The 23,688-nt window shown below is 43.4% G+C and overlaps 1 protein-coding gene across 1 annotated transcript; it reads right to left on the bottom strand.

The window, feature by feature from the left end:
• Positions 1–16,160: 16,160 nt before the first annotated feature.
• Positions 16,161–19,754, bottom strand: LOC119314482 (protein LAZ1 homolog 2-like). The gene is made up of 9 exons (XM_037589196.1): positions 19,455–19,754; positions 18,971–19,145; positions 18,784–18,840; positions 18,331–18,439; positions 17,890–18,074; positions 17,715–17,803; positions 17,343–17,592; positions 17,013–17,258; positions 16,161–16,918 (listed from the first exon to the last, which is right to left on the bottom strand). The coding sequence occupies exons 2-9, from the start codon at positions 19,118–19,120 to the stop codon at positions 16,652–16,654; spliced, it is 1,353 nt and encodes a 450-aa protein (XP_037445093.1). The 5' UTR covers positions 19,121–19,145; positions 19,455–19,754; the 3' UTR covers positions 16,161–16,651.
• Between the last annotated feature and the right edge of the window lie 3,934 nt (positions 19,755–23,688).

Below are 23,688 nucleotides of genomic sequence, written 5' to 3'. Positions count from 1 at the left end.
AGACCACATACATCTGTATGTATGATTTCCAACAAATCTGTTGCTCTCTCCATAGTACCGGAGAACGGTGTTTTTGTCATCTTACCCATAAGGCACGGTTCGCAAGTACCAAGTGATTCATAATCAAGTGGTTCCAAAAGTCCATCAGTATGGAGTTTCTTCATGCGCTTTATACCGATATGACCTAAACGGCAGTGCCACAAATAAGTTGCACTATCATTATCAACTCTGCATCTTTTGGCTTCAACATTATGAATATGTGTGTCACTACTATCGAGATTTAATAAGAATAGACCATTCTTCATGGGTTCATGACCATAAAAGATTTTACTCATATAAATAGAACAACCATTATTATCTGATTTAAATGAATAGCCGTTTTGCATCAAACAAGATCTAGATATAATGTTCATGCTCAACGCTGGCACCAAATAACAATTATTTAGGTCTAGTACTAATCCCGAAGGTAGATGTAGAAGTAGCGTGCCGACCGCGATCACATCGACTTTGGAACCATTTCCCATGCGCATCGTCACCTCGTCCTTAGCCAATCTTCGCTTAATCCGTAGTCCCTGTTTCGAGTTGCAAATGTTAGCAACAGAACCAATATCAAATACCCAGGTGCTACTGCGAGCATTAGTAAGGTACACATCAATAACATGTATATCGCATATACCTTTGTTCACCTTGCCATCCTTCTTATCTGCCAAATACTTGGGGCAGTTCCGCTTCCAATGACCAGTCTGCTTGCAGTAGAAGCACTCAGTTTCAGGCTTAGATCCAGATTTGGGTTTCTTCTCTTGAGCAGAAACTTGCTTGTTGTTCTTTTTGAAGTTCCCTTTCTTCTTCCCTTTGCCCTTTTTCTTGAAACTAGTGGTCCTGTTGACCATCAACACTTGATGCTCCTTCTTGATTTCTACCTCCGCAGCTTTCAGCATTGTGAAGAACTCGGGAATAGTCTTATTCATCCCTTGCATATTATAGTTCATCATGAAGCTCTTGTAGCTAGGTGGCAGTGATTGGAGAATTCTGTCAATGACACAATCATCTGGAAGATTAACTCCCAATTGAATCAAGTGATTATTATACCCAGACATTTTGAGTATATGCTCACTGACAGAACTGTTCTCCTCCATCTTGCAGCTATAGAACTTATTGGAGACTTCATATCTCTCAATCCGGGCATTTGCTTGAAATATTAACTTCAACTCCTGGAACATCTCATATGCTCCATGACGTTCAAAACGTCGTTGAAGTCCCGATTCTGAGCCGTAAAGCATGGCACACTGAACTATCGAGTAGTCATCAGCTTTGCTCTGCCTGACGTTCATAACATCTGGTGTTGCTCCAGCAGTAGGCCTGGCACCCAGCGGTGCTTCCTGGACGTAATTCTTCTGTGCAGCAATGAGGATAATCCTCAAGTTACGGACCCAGTCCGTGTAATTGCTACCATCATCTTTCAACTTTGCTTTCTCAAGGAACGCACTAAAATTCAACGGAACAACAGCACGAGCCATCTATCTACAATCAAACATAAACAAGCAAGATACTATCAGGTACTAAGTTCATGATAAATTTAAGTTCAATTAATCATATTACTAAAGAACTCCCACTTAGATAGACATCCCTCTAATCCTCTAAGTGATCACGTGATTCAAATCAACTAAACCATGTCCGATCATCACGTGAGATGGAGTAGTTTCATTGGTGAACATTAATATGTTGATCATATCTACTATATGATTCACGCTCGACCTTTCGGTCTCCGTGTTCCGAGGCCATATCTGTATATGCTTGGCTCGTCAAGTATAACCTGAGTATTCTGCATGTGCAACTGTTTTGCACCCGTTGTATTTGAACGTAGAGCCTATCACACCCGATCATCACGTGGTGTCTCAGCACGAAGAACTTTCGCAACGGTGCATACTCAGGGAGAACACTTCTTGATAATTAGTGAGAGATCATCTTAAAATGCTACCGTCAATCAAAGCAAGATAAGATGCATAAAATATAAACATCACATGCAATCAATATAAGTGATATGATATGGCCATCATCATCTTGTGCTTGTGATCTCCATCTTCGAAGCACCGTCATGATCACCATCATCACCGGCGCGACACCTTGATCACCATCGTAGCATCGTTGTCGTCTCGCCAATCTTATGCTTCCACGACTATCGCTACCGCTTAGTGATAAACTAAATCATTACAGCGCAGTTGCATTGCATACAATAAAGCGGCAACTATATGGCTCCTGCCAGTTGCCGATAACTCGGTTACAAAACATGATCATCTCATACAATAAAATTTAGCATCATGTCTTGACCATATCACATCACAACATCCCTGCAAAAACAAGTTAGACGTCCTCTACTTTGTTGTTGCAAGTTTTACGTGGCTACTACGGGCTTAAGCAAGAACCAATCTTACCTACGCATCAAAACCACAACGATAGTTTGTCAAGTTGGTGTTGTTTTAACCTTCGCAAGGACCGGGCGTAGCCACACTCGGTTCAACTAAAGTTGGAGAAACTGACACCTGCCAGCCACCTGTATGCAAAGCACGTCGGTAGAACCAGTCTCGCGTAAGCGTACGCGTAATGTCGGTCTGGGCCGCTTCATCCAACAATACCGCCGAACCAAAGTATGACATGCTGGTAAGCAGTATGACTTATATCGCCCACAACTCACTTGTGTTCTACTCGTGCACAACATCAACGCATAAAACCTAGGCTCGGATGCCACTATTGGGGAACGTAGTAATTTCAAAAAATTTCCTACGCACACGCAAGATCATGGTGATGCATAGCAACGAGAGGGGAGAGTGTGATCTACGTACCCTTGTAGACCGACAGCGGAAGCGTTAGCACAACGTGGTTGATGTAGTCGTACGTCTTCATGGCCCGACCGATCAAGCACCGAAACTACGGCACCTCAGAGTTCTAGCGCACGTTCAGCTCGATGACAATCACCGGACTCCGATCCAGCAAAGGGTCGGGGAAGAGTTCTGTCAGCACGATGGCGTGGTGACGATCTTGATGTTCAACTGTCGCAGGGCTTCGCCTAAGCACCACTACAATATTATCGAGGAGTATGGTGGAAGGGGGCACCGCACACGGCTAAGAAAACGATCACGAGGATCAACTTGTGTGTCTATGGGGTGCCCCCTGCCCCGTATATAAAGGAGTGGAGGAGGTGAGGGCCGGCCCTCTCTATGGCGCGCCCTAGGGGAGTCCTACTCCCACCGGGAGTAGGATTCCCCTTTTCCTAGTCCAACTAGGAGTCCTTCCATGTAGTAGGAGTAGGAGACAAGGAAGGAGAAAAGGGAAGAGAAGGAAGGAGGGGGCGCCGCCCCTCCCCCTAGTCCAATTCGGACTAGTCAATGGGGGGGCGCACGACCTGCCTCTCCCTCTCCCCTAAAGCCCATTAAGGCCCATATACTTCTTCCCCCGTATTCCCGTAACTCCCTGGTACTCCAAAAAATACCCGAACCACTCGGAACCTTTCCGATGTCCGAATATAGTCGTCCAATATATAGATCTTTACGTCTCGACCATTTCGAGACTCCTCGTCATGTCCCCGATCTCATCCGGGACTCCAAACTCCTTCGATACATCAAAACTCATAAACTCATAATATAATTGTCATCGAAACCTTAAGCGTGCGGACCCTACGGGTTCGAGAACAATGTAGACATGACCGAGACACGTCTCTGGTCAATAACCAATAGCGGAACCTGGATGCTCATATTGGCTCCTACATATTCTATGAAGATCTTTATCGGTCAGACCGCATAACAACATACGTTGTTCCCTTTGTCATCGGTATGTTACTTGCCCGAGATTCGATCGTCGGTATATTAATACCTAGTTCAATCTTGTTACCGGCAAGTCTCTTTACTCGTTCCATAATACATCATCTTGCAACTAACTCATTAGTTGCAATGCTTGCAAGGCTTATCTGATGTGCATTACCGAGAGGGCCCAGAGATACCTCTCCGACAATCGGAGTGACAAATCCTAATCTCGAAATACGCCAACCCAACATGTATCTTTGGAGACACCTGTTGAGCTCCTTTATAATCAACCAGTTACGTTGTGACGTTTGGTAGCACACAAACTCTTCCTCCGGTAAACGGGAGTTACATAATCTCATAGTCATAGGAACATGTATAAGTCATGAAGAAAGCAATAGCAACATACTAAACGATCGAGTGCTAAGCTAACGGAATGGGTCAAGTCAATCACATCATTCTCCTAATAATGTGATCCCGTTAATCAAATGACAACACATGTCTGGTTAGGAAACATAACCATATTTGATTAACGAGCTAGTCAAGTAGAGGCATACTAGTGACGTTTAGTTTGTTTATGTATTCACACAAGTATTATGTTTCCGGATAATACAATTCTAGCATGAATAATAAACATTTATCATGATATAAGGAAATAAAATAATAACTTTATTATTGCCTCTAGGGCATATTTCCTTCAAATAGTACATTAGGATTCGGCTTCTCGCAAGCAAGGATATCGTGGCCTCTAAATCACTAAATGCAAGTCAACTTCACGTTGGCAGACACCTAATGGGTAGTATACACCCAGTGGACGGGCAACCTCCACCAACCCAGGTCATAGTGCACACAAATGACCGGGACATCGGGATACCCGACTCAACCGCATTGGAAATCGCGAACAGTTACCATGGGTAACGATATTTCCATCATCTCTATATTGATATATAGATTCTGGAGAAACATATAACTGGAAGTCTACAATTGTCATCACACATTTCTCGACTAGATTGAAAAACCTTTCACATGATTCAGGTCCAAAGACCATGGTCATGGCAAAGTGTGCACAACACTCAGACTAAACTCAAGCAAAGGGTATAATCTAGGTAGAAATAATCTCACTCAATAAAAGGAAAGGTGCTCACATAAGCAATACCTACACCATTTTTCTTCTGAAAACATAATTGAGAACAACGAGGTGGTGAAACATAGAGCAAGTATTGTAGCACAAGGGTTCACGCAGATACCCAACTCTTCTCTAGAGGTGAAATCTCATTCCGATAACTGATATCATTGGCAGTACAAAATCATTTATCTATGCAGTTGACAGATGTAGTGATAACATATCCATGTTGATCACTAGATTTAGACATAGAATGGAATATCACTTCTGAATCCAAATGCAAAACGCAACATACACTGTGTAAAAATCAATAAGTCACCATACGACTTATTGTTGTCGGTACATTTTTGTACAACCAACATAGTGAGTTCCTTATACACAAGGATTACTCCCACAATGATGATTACCCATGCATGTCTGTCATACACAGGGATTACTCCCGCAATGACGAAGCACATGATCATATTAATGGCGGGTTTTGAGATGAAGGATGGGGTAAAACCTCAAGCACCTTCACTCATACATTATGGTACACTATGTTGTCTATATCCAAAACATATTGGAGAAATTCATTGTGGACAAATCTTATACATCCATAACTCACATGGCTTCATTCTCTAGACGTAGAGAAAGATCCATTAAAACCATGAGTTGATGGGAATGAGATATTGGGACACAAAGTTCCATATCCTTGTGCCATTGGACCCACCAAACACAATTGGTTGGGAGTCAAGAATATCTTTCGATATCTCCAAGGCATCAAACATTTTGTCCGAGTCTTTCAGTTTCAGAGAAATCTAGACACCAATATCATTGGATCCATGGATCAGATCCCTACTATGCTAGATCATAGACAAGCTTTGTGTTCTAGCTAGGTGTGGTAGCCATCCCATGAAGGTCTTCGAAATAGACCTCGTGGCTACGTCCACCAACCATTATCTCAAAGATAATGTTGCTTGTGTTGTCTGGATGCAAACATGTTACATAGTAAGCAATATCACTATATTGCTCATCTTGCAAATCAAATCACGTGACAATCTCATTGATTTTTTTAAGTCTCTACCAACTTGAACATTTCTGAAACATGTTCATGGAATTGGTATTCGACGACTTCAGGATTTGCAAGTATCAGGGGGAGTATCTTCCTGAATTACTCCTATTCAAAGCATCATATTATACTCTTTTTTCCTTTATGAGTTTACTTTTACAGGTTCTCATCAATGTTTTTAATGAGGTAATATCAACATGAGATCATATGTCATACTTTCTATTTTCCTCACTGGGTTTTTTAGAAAAGTATACACGGCATATTTATTGTCCTCTAAACTCTATGTATTTTCTCATATCGAGTTAAAAGAGACAATTATTATGATATGTCATATCATTTTCTCCTTATATTTTTCCCACTGGGTTTCAAAGGAGTTTTCAATGAGCAGATCACACTCTTTTCTCTTATGAGCTTTCCCTCAAAGTTTCTCATAAAAGGTTTTAATGAGGCGACATATGCAATACTTTCTATTCTTCCCCACTGGGTTTTTTAAAGGAAAGTATACAAATCATATTTATTGTTCTCCAAACTCACCAATGATCTTTTTCCTTTCTCAAAGGTTTTCCCATATGAGTTACCAATGAGACAATAATTATTATATGTTGCACCTTTTCTCCTTATTATTTTCCCATTGCGTTTAAAGGAGTTTGAGCAACATATCTGCTCTATTCTCCTCATATTTTTCCCATAGGGTTTTTGGGGGAGACTCTCAAGATTATACGGAAGATTTCTCAAGATGGAAGATCTATGTACAAGAAGATTTCAATGATGAAACATTCAAGGAGCGGTGTTGTACAAGGGGGAGTGTTAGGAATTAATTAGTATATTAATTAGCACATGCTAATTAATGAATAGTCATTGGCAAAGGGGTGTGTCCAACCCCGAATAGTCATGTCCATTCTCTCTTTCTATTGCCAATAGACACATGTTCTGGAGGGATGCCTCCGAATAGACACCTCTTCTTCCCACCTCTTCCAAATGTATATATACTTGAGAATCAATGGAAACCAGGACTGATTGTCCTTTCGCTTTCAATCTCGTTTTACTCTAACATAAATAACACCAATCGGCGGCTTTGGCTTGGTTGAGCATGTTTATGGCAGATGGGTCCCATTCGTTAGGAGTTGACTTGGGAAAAAACCACCTGGGCACTTTGACAAGTAAAAAACACCACGTTGACATGAGGAGGCTGCTGCCCAACTGCGTCGACACGGCGATGCAGCTCACTAGCAACTTCGAACCGCTCTCCAACATACCGTTCCCGCTGTGGAACTTCACATCGGTGCGGGAGACGCCATCCCCGCCGTGTCATTGGAGAGATCCTGCCTGCCCGGGTGGCGTGTATGCCCTCATCGACGTAAACCAGCTGCTCCCGCCGACGACAGGGCACCACCTCTTCGATGGCAATGGGATGCTCCACGCCGTGTCACTGCTGCCATCTTCGTCATCATCGGTATCGTATGTGCATCATGCTGGAATTTTGTCTATTTTGGGCCTAGCCCAATAGCAGTTTCAGAAATTCCTAATAAATCCTAGAGGCCCACGCAGCCCATTTGTGCAAGGCAAGAGGTGGAACAAAAGTTTAGTCCCACATTGCTAGTTTAGAGGGAGTTGGACCTCTTTATAAGGGAGGTTCTTTCCCCACATGTATGAGCATGAGAACAAGAGGGACATCCACGCGCGCTCCTCCTCCGCCGCCCGCCACGCCACGCCTCGCCGGGAATGAGCCGAGCCGATGTCTAAATTTTTGCCACGCACGACGGGTATACGAAAGGTCACGTGGGAGTTGAAACACTACTGGCTTCTTCATCACGGACTCTGACGACGACGTCCACGACCTCCTCGACGACATGGCAGGCGAGGACACCGACCCCATGCTGCTACTGTCCCGTACGTGTTATTCTCCTTTCTGTTAGAGGTCCTGCTGCAGTTCCTTGTTCTAGTATTTGCCCTACATATGTTAGACTCTATTTCATATATGCAACTTGCTATACTGGATGCTCTAGATGTGTTCAGTTACAGTCCATATATGAAGATGTTGTTTACCTTCTCTTTGTCAAATCGCATGGCTTGTTTTGTCACTGTTATATTAGTCATGCTTTATCTAATATTTCTGCTAATAAAATCATTTGGTAAATTGCTCATATTTCCAACAATCCAAAAACCTTATTATAGGCAATTTACCCCGAGTGGTTTTGCTGCTTCCATGAGACCTCCTATGTTTGAGGGTATCCACTATAAGAGGTGGCGCGTGAGAGCAGTCTTATGGTTTCAAACCATGAGTTGTTATGACGCCACTCTCGGCAAACCTGAAGGGGAGCTTGATGCTCAACAGGCACAAGCCTGTCAGAAAATGGATACTCTGTTTAAGGCTGCTCTCTTGAGTGTTCTGGGTGAGAACATAGTTGATGCTTATGCATCAATTGATAATGGAAAAGATATGTGGGATGCACTCGAGGCCAAGTTTGGGGTCTCGGATGCTGGCACTGAGCTGTACATCATGGAGCAATTCTATGATTACAGGATGACTGAAGAGCGCTCCATGGTTGAGCAAGCTCATGAGATACAGTCATTTGCTAGAGAACTTGAGCACTTTGGTTGTATGCTACCGAACAAGTTTGTTGCCGGAGGTATCATCACTAAGCTTCCTCCTTCATGGAGGAACTTTGCTACCTTGCTGAAGCATAAGAGGCAGGAGTTTTCCATCCTGGATCTCATTGACACTCTTGATGTGGAAGAAAAGGCGAGAGCAAAGGACACACGTGCTCGAGGTATTGAGGGAGGATCTAGTGCCAATGTGGTACAGAAGCAGAACTTCCAGTCCCACAAGTTCAAGAACAAGGGCAAGTTTGATGGTAAAGCAAAGTTTGATGGGAAGAACAAGGCTGTGCAACACACAAACTTCAAGAAGAAGAATGGCAAGAAGAAAGGTGCTTGTCATGTGTGTGGGGATCCTGATCATTGGGCTCCTAGTTGCCCTAATCGCTATGACAAGCGTCATCCTGGGAAAGGCGGCAAGACCGCTAATGTTGTCATTGGAGACACTGACATGAAGGATGCTGGGTATGGTATATTTCCCACTATTCTTTCAGTATGTCATTCTCCTGACTGGTTGATTGACACGGGTGCTAATGTGCATGTATGCAGTGATATTTCCATGTTTTCGTCTTATCAGACCACAGGGACTTCAACCGTGCTGATGGGCAATGGTTCAAGTGCTTCTGTTCGTGGTGTTGGCACGGTCGATCTGAAGTTTACTTCAGGGAAGATCGTGCGGCTGAAGAACGTGCATTATGTCCCCTCCATCAATAAAAATCTTGTTAGTAGATCTCTTCTGTGTAGAGATGGCTACAAGCTTGTCTTTGAGTCGAATAAATTTGTAATATCCAAGTATGGAACCTTTGTTGGTAAAGGCTATGAGTCAGGAGGCTTGTTTCGTTTATCCTTATCAGACGTTTGCAATAAAGTTGTTAATCATATTTGCAACAATAGTGAATCCAATGTGTGGCATTCACGTCTTTGTCATGTTAACTTTGGTTGCATGTCGCGACTAGCGAAGTTGAACTTAATCCCTAATTTCACCACCGTTAAGGGATCTAAGTGTCAAGTGTGTGTGCAAGCTAAGCAACCTCGTAAGTCTCACACGACTGCGGAAATAAGAAATCTTGCAGCACTAGAGCTCATACATTCAGATCTATGTGAAAATGAATGGTGTGTTGACAAAGGTGGAAAGAAATATTTCATGACCTTAATTGATGACTCCACTAGATACTGCCGTGTGTATCTTCCGAAATCTAAGGATGAGGCTTTGAACTTTTTCAAGATCTATAAAGCTGAAGTGGAAAACCAACTTGATCGAAAAATCAAGAGGCTTAGGTCCGACCGTGGTGGAGAGTATTTTTCCAATGAATTTGATGCTTTTTGTGCGGAACATGGTATAATCCATGAGAGGACGCCTCCCTATTCACCTCAGTTAAATGGGGTGGCTAAAAGAAAGAATCGTACTCTAACAGATTTGGTTAACGCCATGTTAGACACTTCGGGTCACTCCAATGCATGGTGGGGGGAGGCGATATTGACTGCATGTCATGTCCTAAACCGAGTTCCCACAAAGAACAAAGAGATAACTCCATTCGAGGAATGGGAGAAGAAAAGGTTAAAACTCTCTTATCTACGAACATGGGGTTGTTTGGCGAAAGTCAATGTTCCAATTCCAAAGAAGCGGAAGCTTGGACCAAAGACTGTGGATTTTGTTTTCCTGGGATATGCTTTTCATAGCATTGGCTATAGATTCTTGGTTGTAAAATCTGGGGTACCCGACATACATGTCGGTACGATCATGGAGTCGAATGATGCAACTTTCTTTGAAGATATCTTTCCCATGAAGGATATGGCTACCTCATCTAATCAGGAGATGCCTAGTTCATCGAATCAGGAACCAGTTACAATTACCGAACCTGCCATTTTGATGGAACACTTGAAAGTCCTGTGGAGGAGAACAATGAAGTTCCTACTAGGAGCAAGAGACAGAGGACTGCAAAGTCTTTTGGTGATGATTTTCTTGTGTATCTCATAGATGACACTCCCAGTTCTATTTCAGAGGCCTATGCATCTGAAGATGCTGACTACTGGAAGGAAGCAGTTTGTAGCGAGATGGATTCCATCTTGGCGAATGAAACCTAGGAGATAATTGATCGTCCTTATGGGTGCAAACCTATAGGATGCAAATGGGTATTCAAGAAGAAGCTTAGGCCTGATGGTACTATTGAAAAGTACAAGGCTCGGCTCGTGGCTAAGGGTTATACCCAAAAGGAAGGTGAAGACTTCTTTGATACTTACTCACCTGTGGCTCGTCTGACCACTATTCGAGTTCTACTTTCACTAGCTGCCTCGCATGGTCTTCTCGTTCATCAAATGGATGTTAAGACTGCTTTCCTAAATGGAGAGTTGGACGAGGAAATTTATGTGGAACAACCAGATGGCTTTGTACTAGATGGTCAGGAAGGGAAAGTGTGCAAGTTGCTGAAGTCTTTGTACGGACTCAAGCAAGCACCCAAACAGTGGCATGAGAAGTTTGAAAGAACTTTAACAACCGCAGGCTTTGTTGTAAACGAAGCTGACAAATGTGTGTACTATCGCCATGGTGGGGGCGAGGGAGTTATCATTTGCTTGTATGTTGATGACATACTGATTTTTGGAACAAATCTGAATGTTATTAAGGAGGTCAAGGATTTCCTATCTCGTTATTTTGAGATGAAGGATTTAGGAGTGGCTGATGTCATTCTGAACATCAAGTTGTTGAGAGACGATGATGGTGGGATTACATTGCTTCAATCTCACTATGTGGAAAAGATCTTTAGTCGCTTTGGCTATAGTGACTGCAAGCCCTCTCCAACACCATATGATGCGAGTGTGTTACTTCGAAAGAATCGAAGAATGGCTAGAGATAAATTGAAATATTCTCAGATTATTGGCTCGCTTATGTACTTAGCAAGTGCTACAAGACCTGACATCCCTTTTGCTGTTAGCAAACTGAGTCGGTTTGTCTCAAAATCAGGAGATGTGCATTGGAAAGCTCTAGAGAGAGTTTTGCGTTATTTGAAAGGCACTGCAAATTATGGAATTCACTACACCGGGCATCCAAAGGTGCTTGAAGGGTATAGTGACTCAAACTGGATCTCAGATGCTGATGAGATAAAGGCCACGAGCGGTTATGTATTCACTCATGGAGGTGGCGCTGTTTCTTGGAAGTCTTGCAAGCAGACCATCTTAACGAGGTCAACAATGGAAGCAGAACTCACAGCACTAGATACAGCTACGGTTGAAGCAGATTGGCTTCGTCGGCTCCTGAATGACTTGCCGGTTGTTGAGAAACCTGTACCGGGTGTCCTTATGAACTGCGACAATCAAACTGGATCACGAAAGTGAGCAGCTCAAAGGACAACATGAAGTCATCAAGACACGTTCAGAGAAGGTTAAAATCTGTCAGGAAAATGAAAAACTCTGGAGTTATTGCGTTGGATTATATCCAAACGTCTAAAAATCTAGCAGATCCTTTTACCAAGGGTCTATCACGTAATGTGATAGATAATCTATCGAGGGAGATGGGTATGAGACCCACAATATGAGTTATTCATAGTGGTAACCTATTCTTTGTGATCGGAGATCCCCTGAATTAGATGTGGAAGACAAGTTGTTGGTCAACTGAGAGGAGAGTATCCTTACTATTCACAATACCACTCCATGAAGATGCAATACTCTCCTAATCTGCATGGCAGGTTGATGTATATCTTAATATGTTCTAAGTGGCTTATTTAAGCAGAGATGTTATCCTGCAGAACATTTTTTGAAGAACACACCTATATGAGTCTGATTGTCAAACGTCGCAATCTATGAGAGTAGGGTTCTCTCTAGTAAACTCATAAAAGGTCACGGAGTATGACGCATAAGCTCCACCCACGGGGAAGACCCACAGTAGCCACGTATCGGTCAAGGCTTTATGTGAAGCTAGATTCACAGAAAACTTGCAGTTCAAGGCCCAGTCCACTATTCAAGTTGCTTACTAGTGTAGCATAGAGTTCTAGGTGGAAGTTCAACTTAACAGTCTCCACTGCAGTACCGGTATATAAAACAGTGTTTTGGAATTAAAGGCAAATTTCTGTGTGCCTCTGGGATCTGGTGGGGGATTGCTGGAATTTTGTCTATTTTGGGCCTAGCCCAATAGCAGTTTCAGAAATTCCTAATAAATCCTAGAGGCCCACACAGCCCATTTGTGCAAGGCAAGAGGTGGAACAAAAGTTTAGTCCCACATTGCTAGTTTAGAGGGAGTTGGACCTCTTTATAAGGGAGGTTCTTTCCCCACATGTATGAGCATGAGAACAAGAGGGACATCCACACGCGCTCCTTCTCCGCCGCCCGCCTCGCCACGCCACGCCACGCCACGCCATGCCACGCCACGTCACGTCACGACACGACGCGCCGCGAGTTGCGGGAATGAGCCGAGCCGATGTCTAAATTTTGCCATGCACGACGGGTATACGAAAGGTCACGTGAGAGTTGAAACGTTTTCTGTAGTGGACACTGAATTCGAATGGCGCGCCTCTTCGGCTGCTGCCTGTTTGCTTTCTCTCCCTTCGTTGCTTCACCTCCCGCCGCAGCCTCTTCGCGTCCTTCTCCTGTGCCTATATAAGAGAGGTCGCTCCTCTCCAGAGAGACACAACAGAAGCTCCTCTTCCTCTCGCCACAAAGTTCCGTCCACTGTGCTGCTGCTACGATCTTCCCCATCCCGGCTTGCGGCATGCACCGCAGGTCGGGACAGTAGGCCTCCGAAACCGCACCTTTTGAGTCATGTACGGGAGAAGGGTGATAAGGTTTTTGGGGAGCGCTCCGCGCGACTACTGGCTTATTCATCACGGACTCTGACGACTACTTCCCCGACGATGACTTCTTCCCCGACGTCCACGACCTCCTCGACGACATGGCAGGTGAGGACACCGACCCCAAGTCCAGCGCTTCTGCTGCTATTGTCCCGTACGTGTTATTCTCCTTTCTGTTAGAGGTCCTGCTGCAGTTCCTTGTTCTAGTATTTTCCCTACATATGTTAGACTCTATTTCATATATGCAACTTGCTATACTGGCTGCTCTAGATGTGTTCAGTTACAGTCCATATATGAAGATGTTGTTTACCTTCTCTTTGTCAAATCGCATGGTTTGTTTTGTCGCTGTTATATTAGTCATGCTTTATCTAATATTTCTGCTAATAAAATCATTTGGTAAATTGCTCATATTTCCAACACATTAGTTCATGTGCACCAGTCGGCTCGCGCAGGAGGAGGCACCAAGGCGGTGCGCGTCACCGGCCCGACTGGCTCTCTTCGGCCTACGAGGCTGCCGTCGGTGGCGTGGATGCGAGCCATGGCGCCGGCACCGCGAACGCCGGGTTCGTCTACTTCGACGGCCGACTCCTCAGGCTCTTCGAGGATGACCTGGCATATCATACACATGTCGTCGAAGGCGGGGCAATTGCCTTCTGTCCCCCTTCCTCCGGGCGAGTGTTGGTCGCCGTTGGGGGCCCCTGCCATTGACCGTCGTATTGGGGGGAGAAGAGACAGGGGTGGCGACGGTTCAATCTAGATCGAGGACAACAACGGCATAGCGTCGCGGTTGGAAAAAGTCCAAAACAAACCTTAAACTTGTAGGCAAAAGCTAAATCAAACCCTGAACTTTGAATATCAGAAATGGCACTTTGAACTTATCAATCCCGGTCTATTTTGAACCTTGAGAGTGTTTAGCTTATATTCGCTGAGTTGGGCCGGTCCATTAGTGCAGTCGTTCGCACCACTCATGCATAGCTGTGTGTTCGCTCGCTCTGCTCTATTTTTTTTCCTTTAGCTTTTCTTTGATTTTTCATCAGTTTCCTTCGGTTTTCTTTTTTCCTTCACTGGGTTTTTTTCCTTCGTTATACTTTACGTATTCACTGTTTTTTTATTTTCTTTCTTTCTTCGTTATGTTTTTGGTTTTCTTTTGTTTCTTTCTTGATTTTCTTTGCCAGTTTTAATTGGTTTTGATTTTTCAACATGTCTACTTTTCCTCAGTATACAATGTACATTTTTAACGCACACGTGTAATATTTTTTAATAAACTTTGGACATTTTTCAAATACATTATGTATATATTTTTTAAACTGCATGTTTTTAGCACTTTTTTGAATACACGGCATTTGTTTTGAAATATACATTGTACATTTCTTAATGACAATAAACATATTTTTAACTTCCCTAAAATACTTCCTAAAAAACTACCATATAAACATATTTTTAATGAGCTTTGAACATTTTTCAAATACATTATAAAGAAAGCAATACATGTTTCAAAATATACATTGTAAAAAATACATGTTTTCAGCATTTTTTTGGATACACGGTAACATTTTTCGAAATAGACGTTTTACATTTTCATAATGACAATAAAACATGTTTTTAAACTTCCCTAAAAAAATTCTTCCAAAAAAATTCCCTAAAAAACATGGTAAACCTTTTAAAATTTCCTCAAAAAAGCAAAACATTCCTTAAAAAAATTGTGAACAATTTTGAAATGCCGAGTTTTCCAAAACACAAATAATTTATGAAATTACAAAATTAATTATTTGAAAAATGTGACACAATTTGTGAAAATCCGAAACATTATTATAGCATGTGAAAAACTGTTGGAATTCTGAATTTTTTGACAAATGTGATTTTTTAAAATTGCGTACAGTTTTTAAAAATGTGAATAGAATTTCAGAATTCCAAACATTTAAAAAAACACAGGAGGAAATTGAATTTGTTCCACAAATAGAAAATAGGAACTTTTTTGACTTCTCAACAATTTTAGAAATGTGCAAACATTTTTTAAACTTCACAAATTGTTGTTGTGGTATTGTGGACCGGCCTAAATTCTCGTACGTGAGAGTATCAGGTTATCCCAATCGGGATTGTATTATTCCCAGTGTGCCAAGCAGGTCTAGGGTCCAAAATAGACCGGGATTACAAGTTTAGAGTGCCAATTTCTGAGTTAAAAATTAAGTGTTGATTTAACTTTCTTGTACAACTTCAAGATTTGTTTTGAACTTTTCCCATCGCGGCAGGGCGGATCCGGAGGTGACGGAAGAAGGCAAAGCGTGTCGCACGGAGGAAGGTGGAGCAGGCCCGGGGATAGGGAAGAAGGGAGGGCATCAGCGTGGGACTGGATCGAGCCGCCACCATCCTCTATCATAAATGTGCGGGCCAGGACTAGTCAAAGCGCCTGGGAGGGATGCAATCCAGGACTAGTCAAAGGGAAGAATATCATAAGGAAACCAATATTTAATGAAAACTTCATGAAAATCATATTTTAAAGTTTTAAAAAAATCTGAAAAATCTGGGATATGTATTAAGAGGGTGATTTATTGGCACACAAAATTTCAGGTTGAAACAAATTATGAGATGTGAGCTATGAAAAAGACATCATCCTCTTAACCTCCCATATCTTTTTAAGAATTTTTTGAAATTCTCGTGATTTTCATCGGTTTCCACCGAATGTTGGTATTGTACGATAATCTAAATTGGCCTTTTTCTGCCAAGCCAGCTTAAACAAGACCCATCTGTCATAAACGCTCTAATCCGCCGATCGGTGGTTTACTCAAAAATAAATAAATTATCAGCCATGGTGCTTTCTGTAAAAAAGAAATGTAAACTTATGTTTTCTAATAACCTAGCCCTTAGTGTGGTGGTTAGTTGCAATTTGCTCAGTTAATTTGGTACTAGTACTACTACTACATTACAACATTGTCTCAGAAACAAAGTTGAGAGAATATATGATCAAAGGAACTTGTTGTATTTGTGCAGGGAAAGCAGAGACCAAAGACACGTAGCATCCCAGATGGGGCTTGAGCCAGCCACACAGCTTCATGGCTTCAACACTCGATCCGTTTCGGGCTTTCGGCAACAATATCGACGCGAGGCTTGATCCCTGGTGAGCCCGGGATACAACCGTCCTCCTAACCATCCAGCCACTAGTTGGTTCTTGATTTTCAGGATAACAGTTGGTATCATGGTGCACAGATGCATCACCACCGTTTTACTCAGTTTCCTTTTTCGAATCGCGGAAGCAGAAGCGCACCGTGTTCTCAAGGACCAGTTCCTCTTGCACTCCTCTTATTATCATCTTTTATTCTTTTGATTTCAACCTCTCCATAGACCCGCTGCCATCGCCCTTGTCTTTCACCCTTGTTTCGACCTCCACCTCCGCATCAACCGCGACAGCTTCGCCGTTGTCCACTACATTCTCGGTGACACGCTCCTCCACCTCGACGTCGGGTTTCTTCTTGTCCTCCGGCTTCAGCGAGACGTGGTGGAAGGTTTCCTGGATCTTCCCGACGCCTTTCTCCACAGGCTCCATTGCCTGTGAGATGGTCAGGGCCACATCCTTGACGACCTACAAAATAAGTAAGAAGCAAGTAATCTGTCAGAAAACCAAGGATTCAGGTTCTTCAACCTCGAAATTCCAATGCGTGTCGCGGGCACTTTACATGGTGGCCACCACCCAGAACTACATCCTCAACGCTCTCTCTGATGCTTGTTCCTGGAGTCTTGACATTTGTCTCTTTTTGCTCCACGGTAGCTGGCACGGCATTGCTGCCATCATCGACATCGACCCTCAACTCCATTTTGCTCTCCTCATGGGCCACCTCCCTGTGCTCACGGTCATGGACCGGGATGTGCTGGTACGGCTCCACCCCGAAGACAAAAGCATGTGCGATGGCCGCGATAGCCATCTAAGAGAAAGCAATTTCGCTTTACTGCAGCAACAGAAGGCCAAGGATGGTTCTCAATCAAACTTACAAGATTTGCCTATTTACCTCGATACAAATCAGAAAGTATTGAATCCCATTTTGCACCTTGCCCTCCTTAGGCAGGAGCCCCGTATGGCAGATGATTGTGATTCCGATTCCCTGCCACCAAGTGGCGAATACAATGGCCTTGAAACTTATGAACTTGGCTAGCGGCCTTATTTCCTGCAGCCTTTCATGCGTTGCATTGTAAAATTTCACCAGACAGTACAGTGCCCATGTCTGGCTGAAATTTATGACAAGAGCGATGTAAGGGTATCTGCGTATTAGAGCATGACATGCTTTTAGTGAAAACGAGTTGACCTCCTCTCCCGTTTCGTAAATTCAGACATCTCAACGTTGTAGATATCAAAACGAGATACAAAGATATGAGATGGTTACCCATAGTTCCACTTGAATTCACCATCTCCATATGCTCCAAAAAGCTCCAAGATAAATGCCAAGAAAGCACAGAATGTCTTCAGAATCATCTGAAATGATGTTAAGGAAGGAGATATCATCCACGTCGTTATTGACCAGTTTCAGGTGAGAACATTACTAAAAATGTGCAACTTACATATTGCACAAGGCCGAATTTTATAATTGTGTATAAGCTCTCCCCCATTGCATTAGGATCGCAAAAGAAGTCGCACAGTCTACTTTGATTACGATTTTTTGCCTTCTCTTGACTCTCAAGCAACTGTTCACTTAGCTCTTCCATTCTTTCTTTTTCAAGCAGGCCAACAACCTGCCGTTCTCCCCCTGAAAGAGTCAAGCTTTCAATTTCCCAAATACTTAATACAGTACGGTATCATGAATTTGGACAACTGAATCAGAGAGGTGCTGTAGTTAATTTTTAAATATATTTAATTAACCAAAATTTGCTCCATAACCTGCAAACATGTATAGGATGCAATGTCCATGCAATTTACTCCTGTTTATTATGGAAAATTTACAATGATTTCTCACATATTATTTGGGTCCATTCCTGTGGTCACATAGAAGAAAATAAGATTACCCAGGCATGCAACCAAGTATCGTCCAAAGGCATACAAAGCAAATGCTTCATAACAATTCCGCAATATATCACAGGCCAAGGAGAATTCCGAATGCCACAGCGATATTATCTGGGGAAAAGAAATCAAATATCAAAAAGTGGGATAACCATACAGGTCAACAGTTCAATATGAAAATGGAATAGAATCTTCAGGAGGCAAAAATCAAATGCTCAAAGCAACCATGATACGGTGGTTTTTCTTACAAGTTCATGATTCTATTATATAACTGATCTTTCTTAACACTTCCAACATTTTGATATGAAAATGAGAGTAGCTATTTTTTCTAAAGCCAGCAATTCCATAGCACATTCAGCATTCGTTTTGCTCGCTTTTACATATCTACTGGTGGGTGCATTGTATCCCTAGAGTTATTCAAGTTCAACCAAATCCAACAAGTTTGGGCTCAAACTTACAGATTCAGACGCATATACAGGCACCATAAACAAGACAGCTATGATCCATTTCTGCTCCTGCAGAACTCTCAGCAAGATAAACTTGTTCAATCAGAACAACGGCAAGCTATAAATAATGGCTACACTGGAGACATTTGGTCCACCAGCAGAAAGAGGGGATACTGTGACATGAACCCGCCGCACTCACCGAAGGGTTTCTGTAGGATCTAAGGTGCTGCAGTATGAGCCAGAGCGAGATGAGCAGCGCGACGAGCACGAACCCGGCTCCGATGAGCACCGCCGGGGTGTGGAGGTTCCTGTAGAACCCCTGGAAGCTAGAGGATCCATTCGATGCCATTGGTTCATCCCACGTGCACTGATCCCTGAAACAAAGTTCAATTTGATCTGACACTCTGTTCTCAAATGAAGAATTTGTTACTCAAAAATGCATGAGGACAGAAACTTTAAACTGATTCTGACTGCCCCATTGTCGTCGTCAGTCTCTGTCAAATCAGATTTGCTGAATGAATGGATAGGTGGCTTTGTTCCGAATTGCGAGTCAATTAATCACTAATATATGTATATCGATATGAGGCTTCGGTCCAGAAGAAATGAAAAATGATATCGCAATGAGATTCAGAGTATGACATTCGGAGAAGCAAAAACAGAGCACATGAGAAAGCGAAATTTACCGAGGAAGAACCTGGCACACAGTTCCTGGGAGCGCACTGTGACCACGATGGGATCAGTAAGGGGTAAGGAACTGGTGGCACCGCCGCAGGAACCGCTCCGGCTTGCCGTCGAAGTCACCCCACCGACGGCCGCGCCCCCTCAGTCCACCGTCCCCGCACTCCCTCAAGCGGCCGCCGTCCTACTGTCCCAGGAGAGAGATGGCGCAGGCTCACGGTGAGAGATGAAGTAGGTACCTCACGTCCGGCGCCCGCCGCCGCCGCCGCGAGAGGAGAGACGAGATGGGAAGTTTGCTCGGGGGAGAGGGGGTCAGCGAGGGATTCCCCTCTGTCCCCGGCTGGAGATGCAGCCATGCAGCGCGCGGCGTCGCCCGCCCTCCACGTGTCCGGGGCGCAGCGCACGCGGCGGCTTCCCGTGGGCTGCAGGCAACTGGAGAACGATCTGATTCATCCGTCCGGCCGATCCGGCGCGCGGCGTCGTCGGACGCCTCGGCCTCCAACCACGTGTCCCCCCGGCTCCATGTGCTTCCGTTTCTCCCTTTTTTCGTGCACGACTCGTCATCTCCGCCGCTTCCCTCTTCTCTTCGCGAGTCAAAACCTTTTCTCACTTTTTTTTTATGGATGGATGTGTATTTTTTCAACATAGTAGAGACACATACGCTTATATATACACGCAGGCTTATATATACACGCATGTAGCAGGGTATTGCGAAAGGTGCAAAGGTGTGCCGTGGTGCGGGCGGCAGAGTGCAAGCACGCGTGGTGGTGGTGGTGGCACCGGGGCATGTTGTGGGTTGGTGGTGTTGCGTGGACTGGTCTAGGTCCGTGGGCGGTGCTCCGGTTGAGCGAGGCATATGGCTCACTCGGCTGACGTGGTCGATGAGTTGCGTAGTTTGTTGCTCGTCCGCGATGGTCACTGGTAGAAAACATGGCTTTGGTCCAAGCCGGGTCAGCCGATTAGTCCCGGTTCAGTCAAGAACCGAGACTAATGTGAGCATTTATCCCGGTTCGTGCGGTTAAGGCATTAGTTTCGGTTCACCTGGACCCTTTAGTCCCTTTAGTCCCGGTTCATCTGGGCCCTTTAGTCCCGGTTCGTGTCACTTTGAAAATTAAAAAAAATTCAAAAAAAAAATTAAAAAAAAATCTTAAAATTTCCTTTAGTCCTGCTTGGGGTCGGTACTAAAGGTGGAGCTCCACGTGGCCGCGCCCTTTAGTCCCAGTTCTGGATTGAACCGGGACTAAAGGGAAGAGGCATTAGTACCGACCCTTTAGTCCCGGTTCGAAAACCGGGACTAAAGGGCCTTACCAACCGGGACAAAAGCCCCTTTTTCTACTAGTGGGTGCTACTTGTGCGGCAGGAGCACTAAGTGTTGCACACTCGTTTTGGCTCGAGTTGTGTCGACATCGACTTGGGCAGTCCTCAGTGGTGATGTGTGGCCCACTGCCCTTCTACTCGCTTTAGTGTGGTCCACCATTGAAGGATACAGATGTAGTCGTGGTTCAGTTCGAAGGTTCATAGGCTCACAATGGCTAGCCCCCCTACTCGGGGTTTGTTGAGGTGGAGAGGAATAAGACTCTAGATGAAAGCTTTAATTTGTTTCTCCAATGATCGTTATTGATGATATGATGGGGCTCAAGGGCATCCTTCACCTCCTTGGAGGCACTGTCGATCCTCAACACTGGGGCGCGTCCACTCCGAGTGGGAGCGGTGGTGGTGGTTGTTGGCTTGTCCGAATCATTACCCAAGGTTCGGTGGGGAGGTCGAGTGTGGGTCTAGGCGAAATCTTTGGGGTTGAAAGGGTCGACGCCGGTGACGATGGCGTCCACAGACGCCGTTTCCATCTTAATAGGCATTTCCGAAGACCTCGCTCTTGTTCTCTCTGGATGGTCGTCATGTTAGGTGGTGTTGGCTGGTTTTTGTAAAAAAAATGTGAGTATTTATAGTCTTCCAAATGCACCAGATAGCACATGTACATGCAGATTAAGATCTGGATGGTTTTTATTAGCAAGCCAGGATCTGGCATTGGATAGGAAATATGTGCCTAAGGTTTCTCCAAAAAAGGTTGAAAGTAAATCCTAGACTTTTTTTGCAACCACACATTCAAACAAAAGATGCATTATGGTTTTCTGCTCAACAAAAAATACAAAATCTAATAGTTTACCGATCTTCCTTTTTTCCTATATAATGTCTATCATGAGTTTGTTGTGGGATAATAACCACAGGAAGACTTGGTTAATCCATGTATTTAGTCTGGTATTAGGCAGATTCAGTGGTTGATACTAGACACTCTAAATAAATGGCAAAGTCTACTCAAGAGGAACATCCCGAAAAAGCAAAAGCTCTTTCCCAGATGATTTCCCATCAGATAGATCTCCCTCATCTGCTGCTGACGGGGTGATATAGTATGATTTGAGGACTGAAGGTGCTCTCAATTAGACCCTCCTCTCCCAGATGTCCATGTTTGGTAAAATCCCATGGTCCGTGCATCACGCAAACAATGGTGATATCTCCCATCCATGGCCTTGATAGCTTGGGATCAGAAGATAACGTCCCTCAGCCACATCACTCAGCTAGAGCTGGTGAATTCAGCAGTTCAATCTTCTCTAAAGAAGACCAAGATGGTGTCTACACGTCATCGTATTGTGATCCTGAATAGCTTCAGTGACGTGGATGTTTTCTGATGATGGCATTGAGTGGTAGCATCTCCGGGCGCTTATAAAATGCTAGTTGTTTGCTATGTATGGAATGATCAACTCTATCATGCATCTGTTATTCTCTTGTTTTTTTTCCTTTTAAAACTACTAGCTTGTAATAATAACTGAAATTGGTGGTTTCACTTTTAATGAAATCGGGAGGGCTTTGCACCCTCCTAATGATGTAAAAAATGTAACAATACTATTTGCATAGGAGATAAGAACAATAAACAATCCAATCATCACTAAAATAAATAGCCCTTTTTCTGATAAACGCAAAAGTCTTGTGCTTCAACACATTTATAGAAAGAAGAGTTTGCACATGTACTGATGCTCGCCATCACCCATAGCCTAGTCTCCGGCCCGATCATGTCAAGGAGGTGAGTAAAGCTGAGTTGAGTGTTGTCAAAGATGACCGCATTGTGATTATTCCAGACGCACCATGCCACCAACATGATAACCGAGAACTTTCCTTTTTGAGATGACGTCTAGACGCTGCCACCAATCAATGTATTGAGATTTTTCAAAAGGATCTTAGAATCTTGTAATGTAGAATGTCTACGGAAGTCAAAGTAACCGACAAATCAATGATAGGTAGCACATTTATTGTTATCGGGAAGTGTACAAGGTAATACTACTTGTTCCGCAATGGGTTAATTTATTCTTGCTGTAAAACCACAATGCTCACATAAAGGGGTCTTTGTGGTTAGATCGTTCATTGATTGATCGATGGAGTCAAGGGTATAGGCAAAGAAAACATTGGTAGTGTGCTCACTATGTGTTTGTCGAGTGGCTAGAATGATGTGTCAGGGTTATCTATTTTCTCTCTCCTCTAATTAATGCCTAACATATGACTTTCGTATTTCAAGATTGAAATGACATGCAAAATTGACGAAGCAAGCATATGGAATTTTTTTAGCTAGTGACATCAGGAGAGGGTGATTACGATTGGTCCTGCAAGTGGTTTGTTGTCTTTGGTTGGCCTTTGATATTCAACATAGTTAGTTGGCATTTGATATTCAACCTAGTTAGTTGGCCTTTGATACTCAACCTCGTTCTCCTCCTCTATATACAAAATATTCATCCACAAAAATGTGACAAATCCACTAGCTATTCTGCATTCTTTTCCCATTCTTTTATGTGTTTTTATCATGATCACTCTATTTTTCTTTCTAAATATAGCAGAGTAGTAGGAACATATGGGGGATAGAAACTCTTTTAAGTTAGTTTGTAGTGGTTCATAAACTCGCCACACTTATTTTTTCAATTATTGGTCATATATATACACGTCAATTATTCATAGTGACTAGAATCATATTTTTAACTAGTTTCTATTATATTAGAACAATCACCCTGACTACACATGTAAATTTTAAACGTAAATGTATATAACTTATGTAGGGCTGCACTAGTTAGCTTAGAGAATCTCCAACGGAGACCCTCAAACCGTCAGCATACGTCCGGACCGCGGAAGCCATCCAACGCGAGCATGTATCGATCCACAGGGCGGTTTGGTCGTATCTTCTGCGAACCAGAGGCAAAC

This window comes from Triticum dicoccoides, chromosome 6A (genome assembly GCF_002162155.2).
Source record: "Triticum dicoccoides isolate Atlit2015 ecotype Zavitan chromosome 6A, WEW_v2.0, whole genome shotgun sequence".
NCBI classification, from domain to species: Eukaryota; Viridiplantae; Streptophyta; class Magnoliopsida; order Poales; family Poaceae; genus Triticum; species Triticum dicoccoides.
Note: the sequence above shows the minus strand (reverse complement) of the source record. Positions and strands in the feature narration are given on the sequence as shown.

What these genes read in the sequence shown, in the direction of transcription:
- LOC119314482 (XM_037589196.1), bottom strand. Translation starts at nt 19,120, where the DNA reads ATGGCATCGAATGGATCCTCTAGCTTCCAGGGGTTCTACAGGAACCTC. An exon ending in AATTCGGCCTTGTGCAATAT is followed by an intron (nt 17,804 to 17,889) that starts GTAAGTTGCACA and finishes ACATCATTTCAG; the next exon opens with ATGATTCTGAAGACATTCTG. An exon ending in TTCTGGGTGGTGGCCACCAT is followed by an intron (nt 16,919 to 17,012) that starts GTAAAGTGCCCG and finishes CTTATTTTGTAG; the next exon opens with GTCGTCAAGGATGTGGCCCT.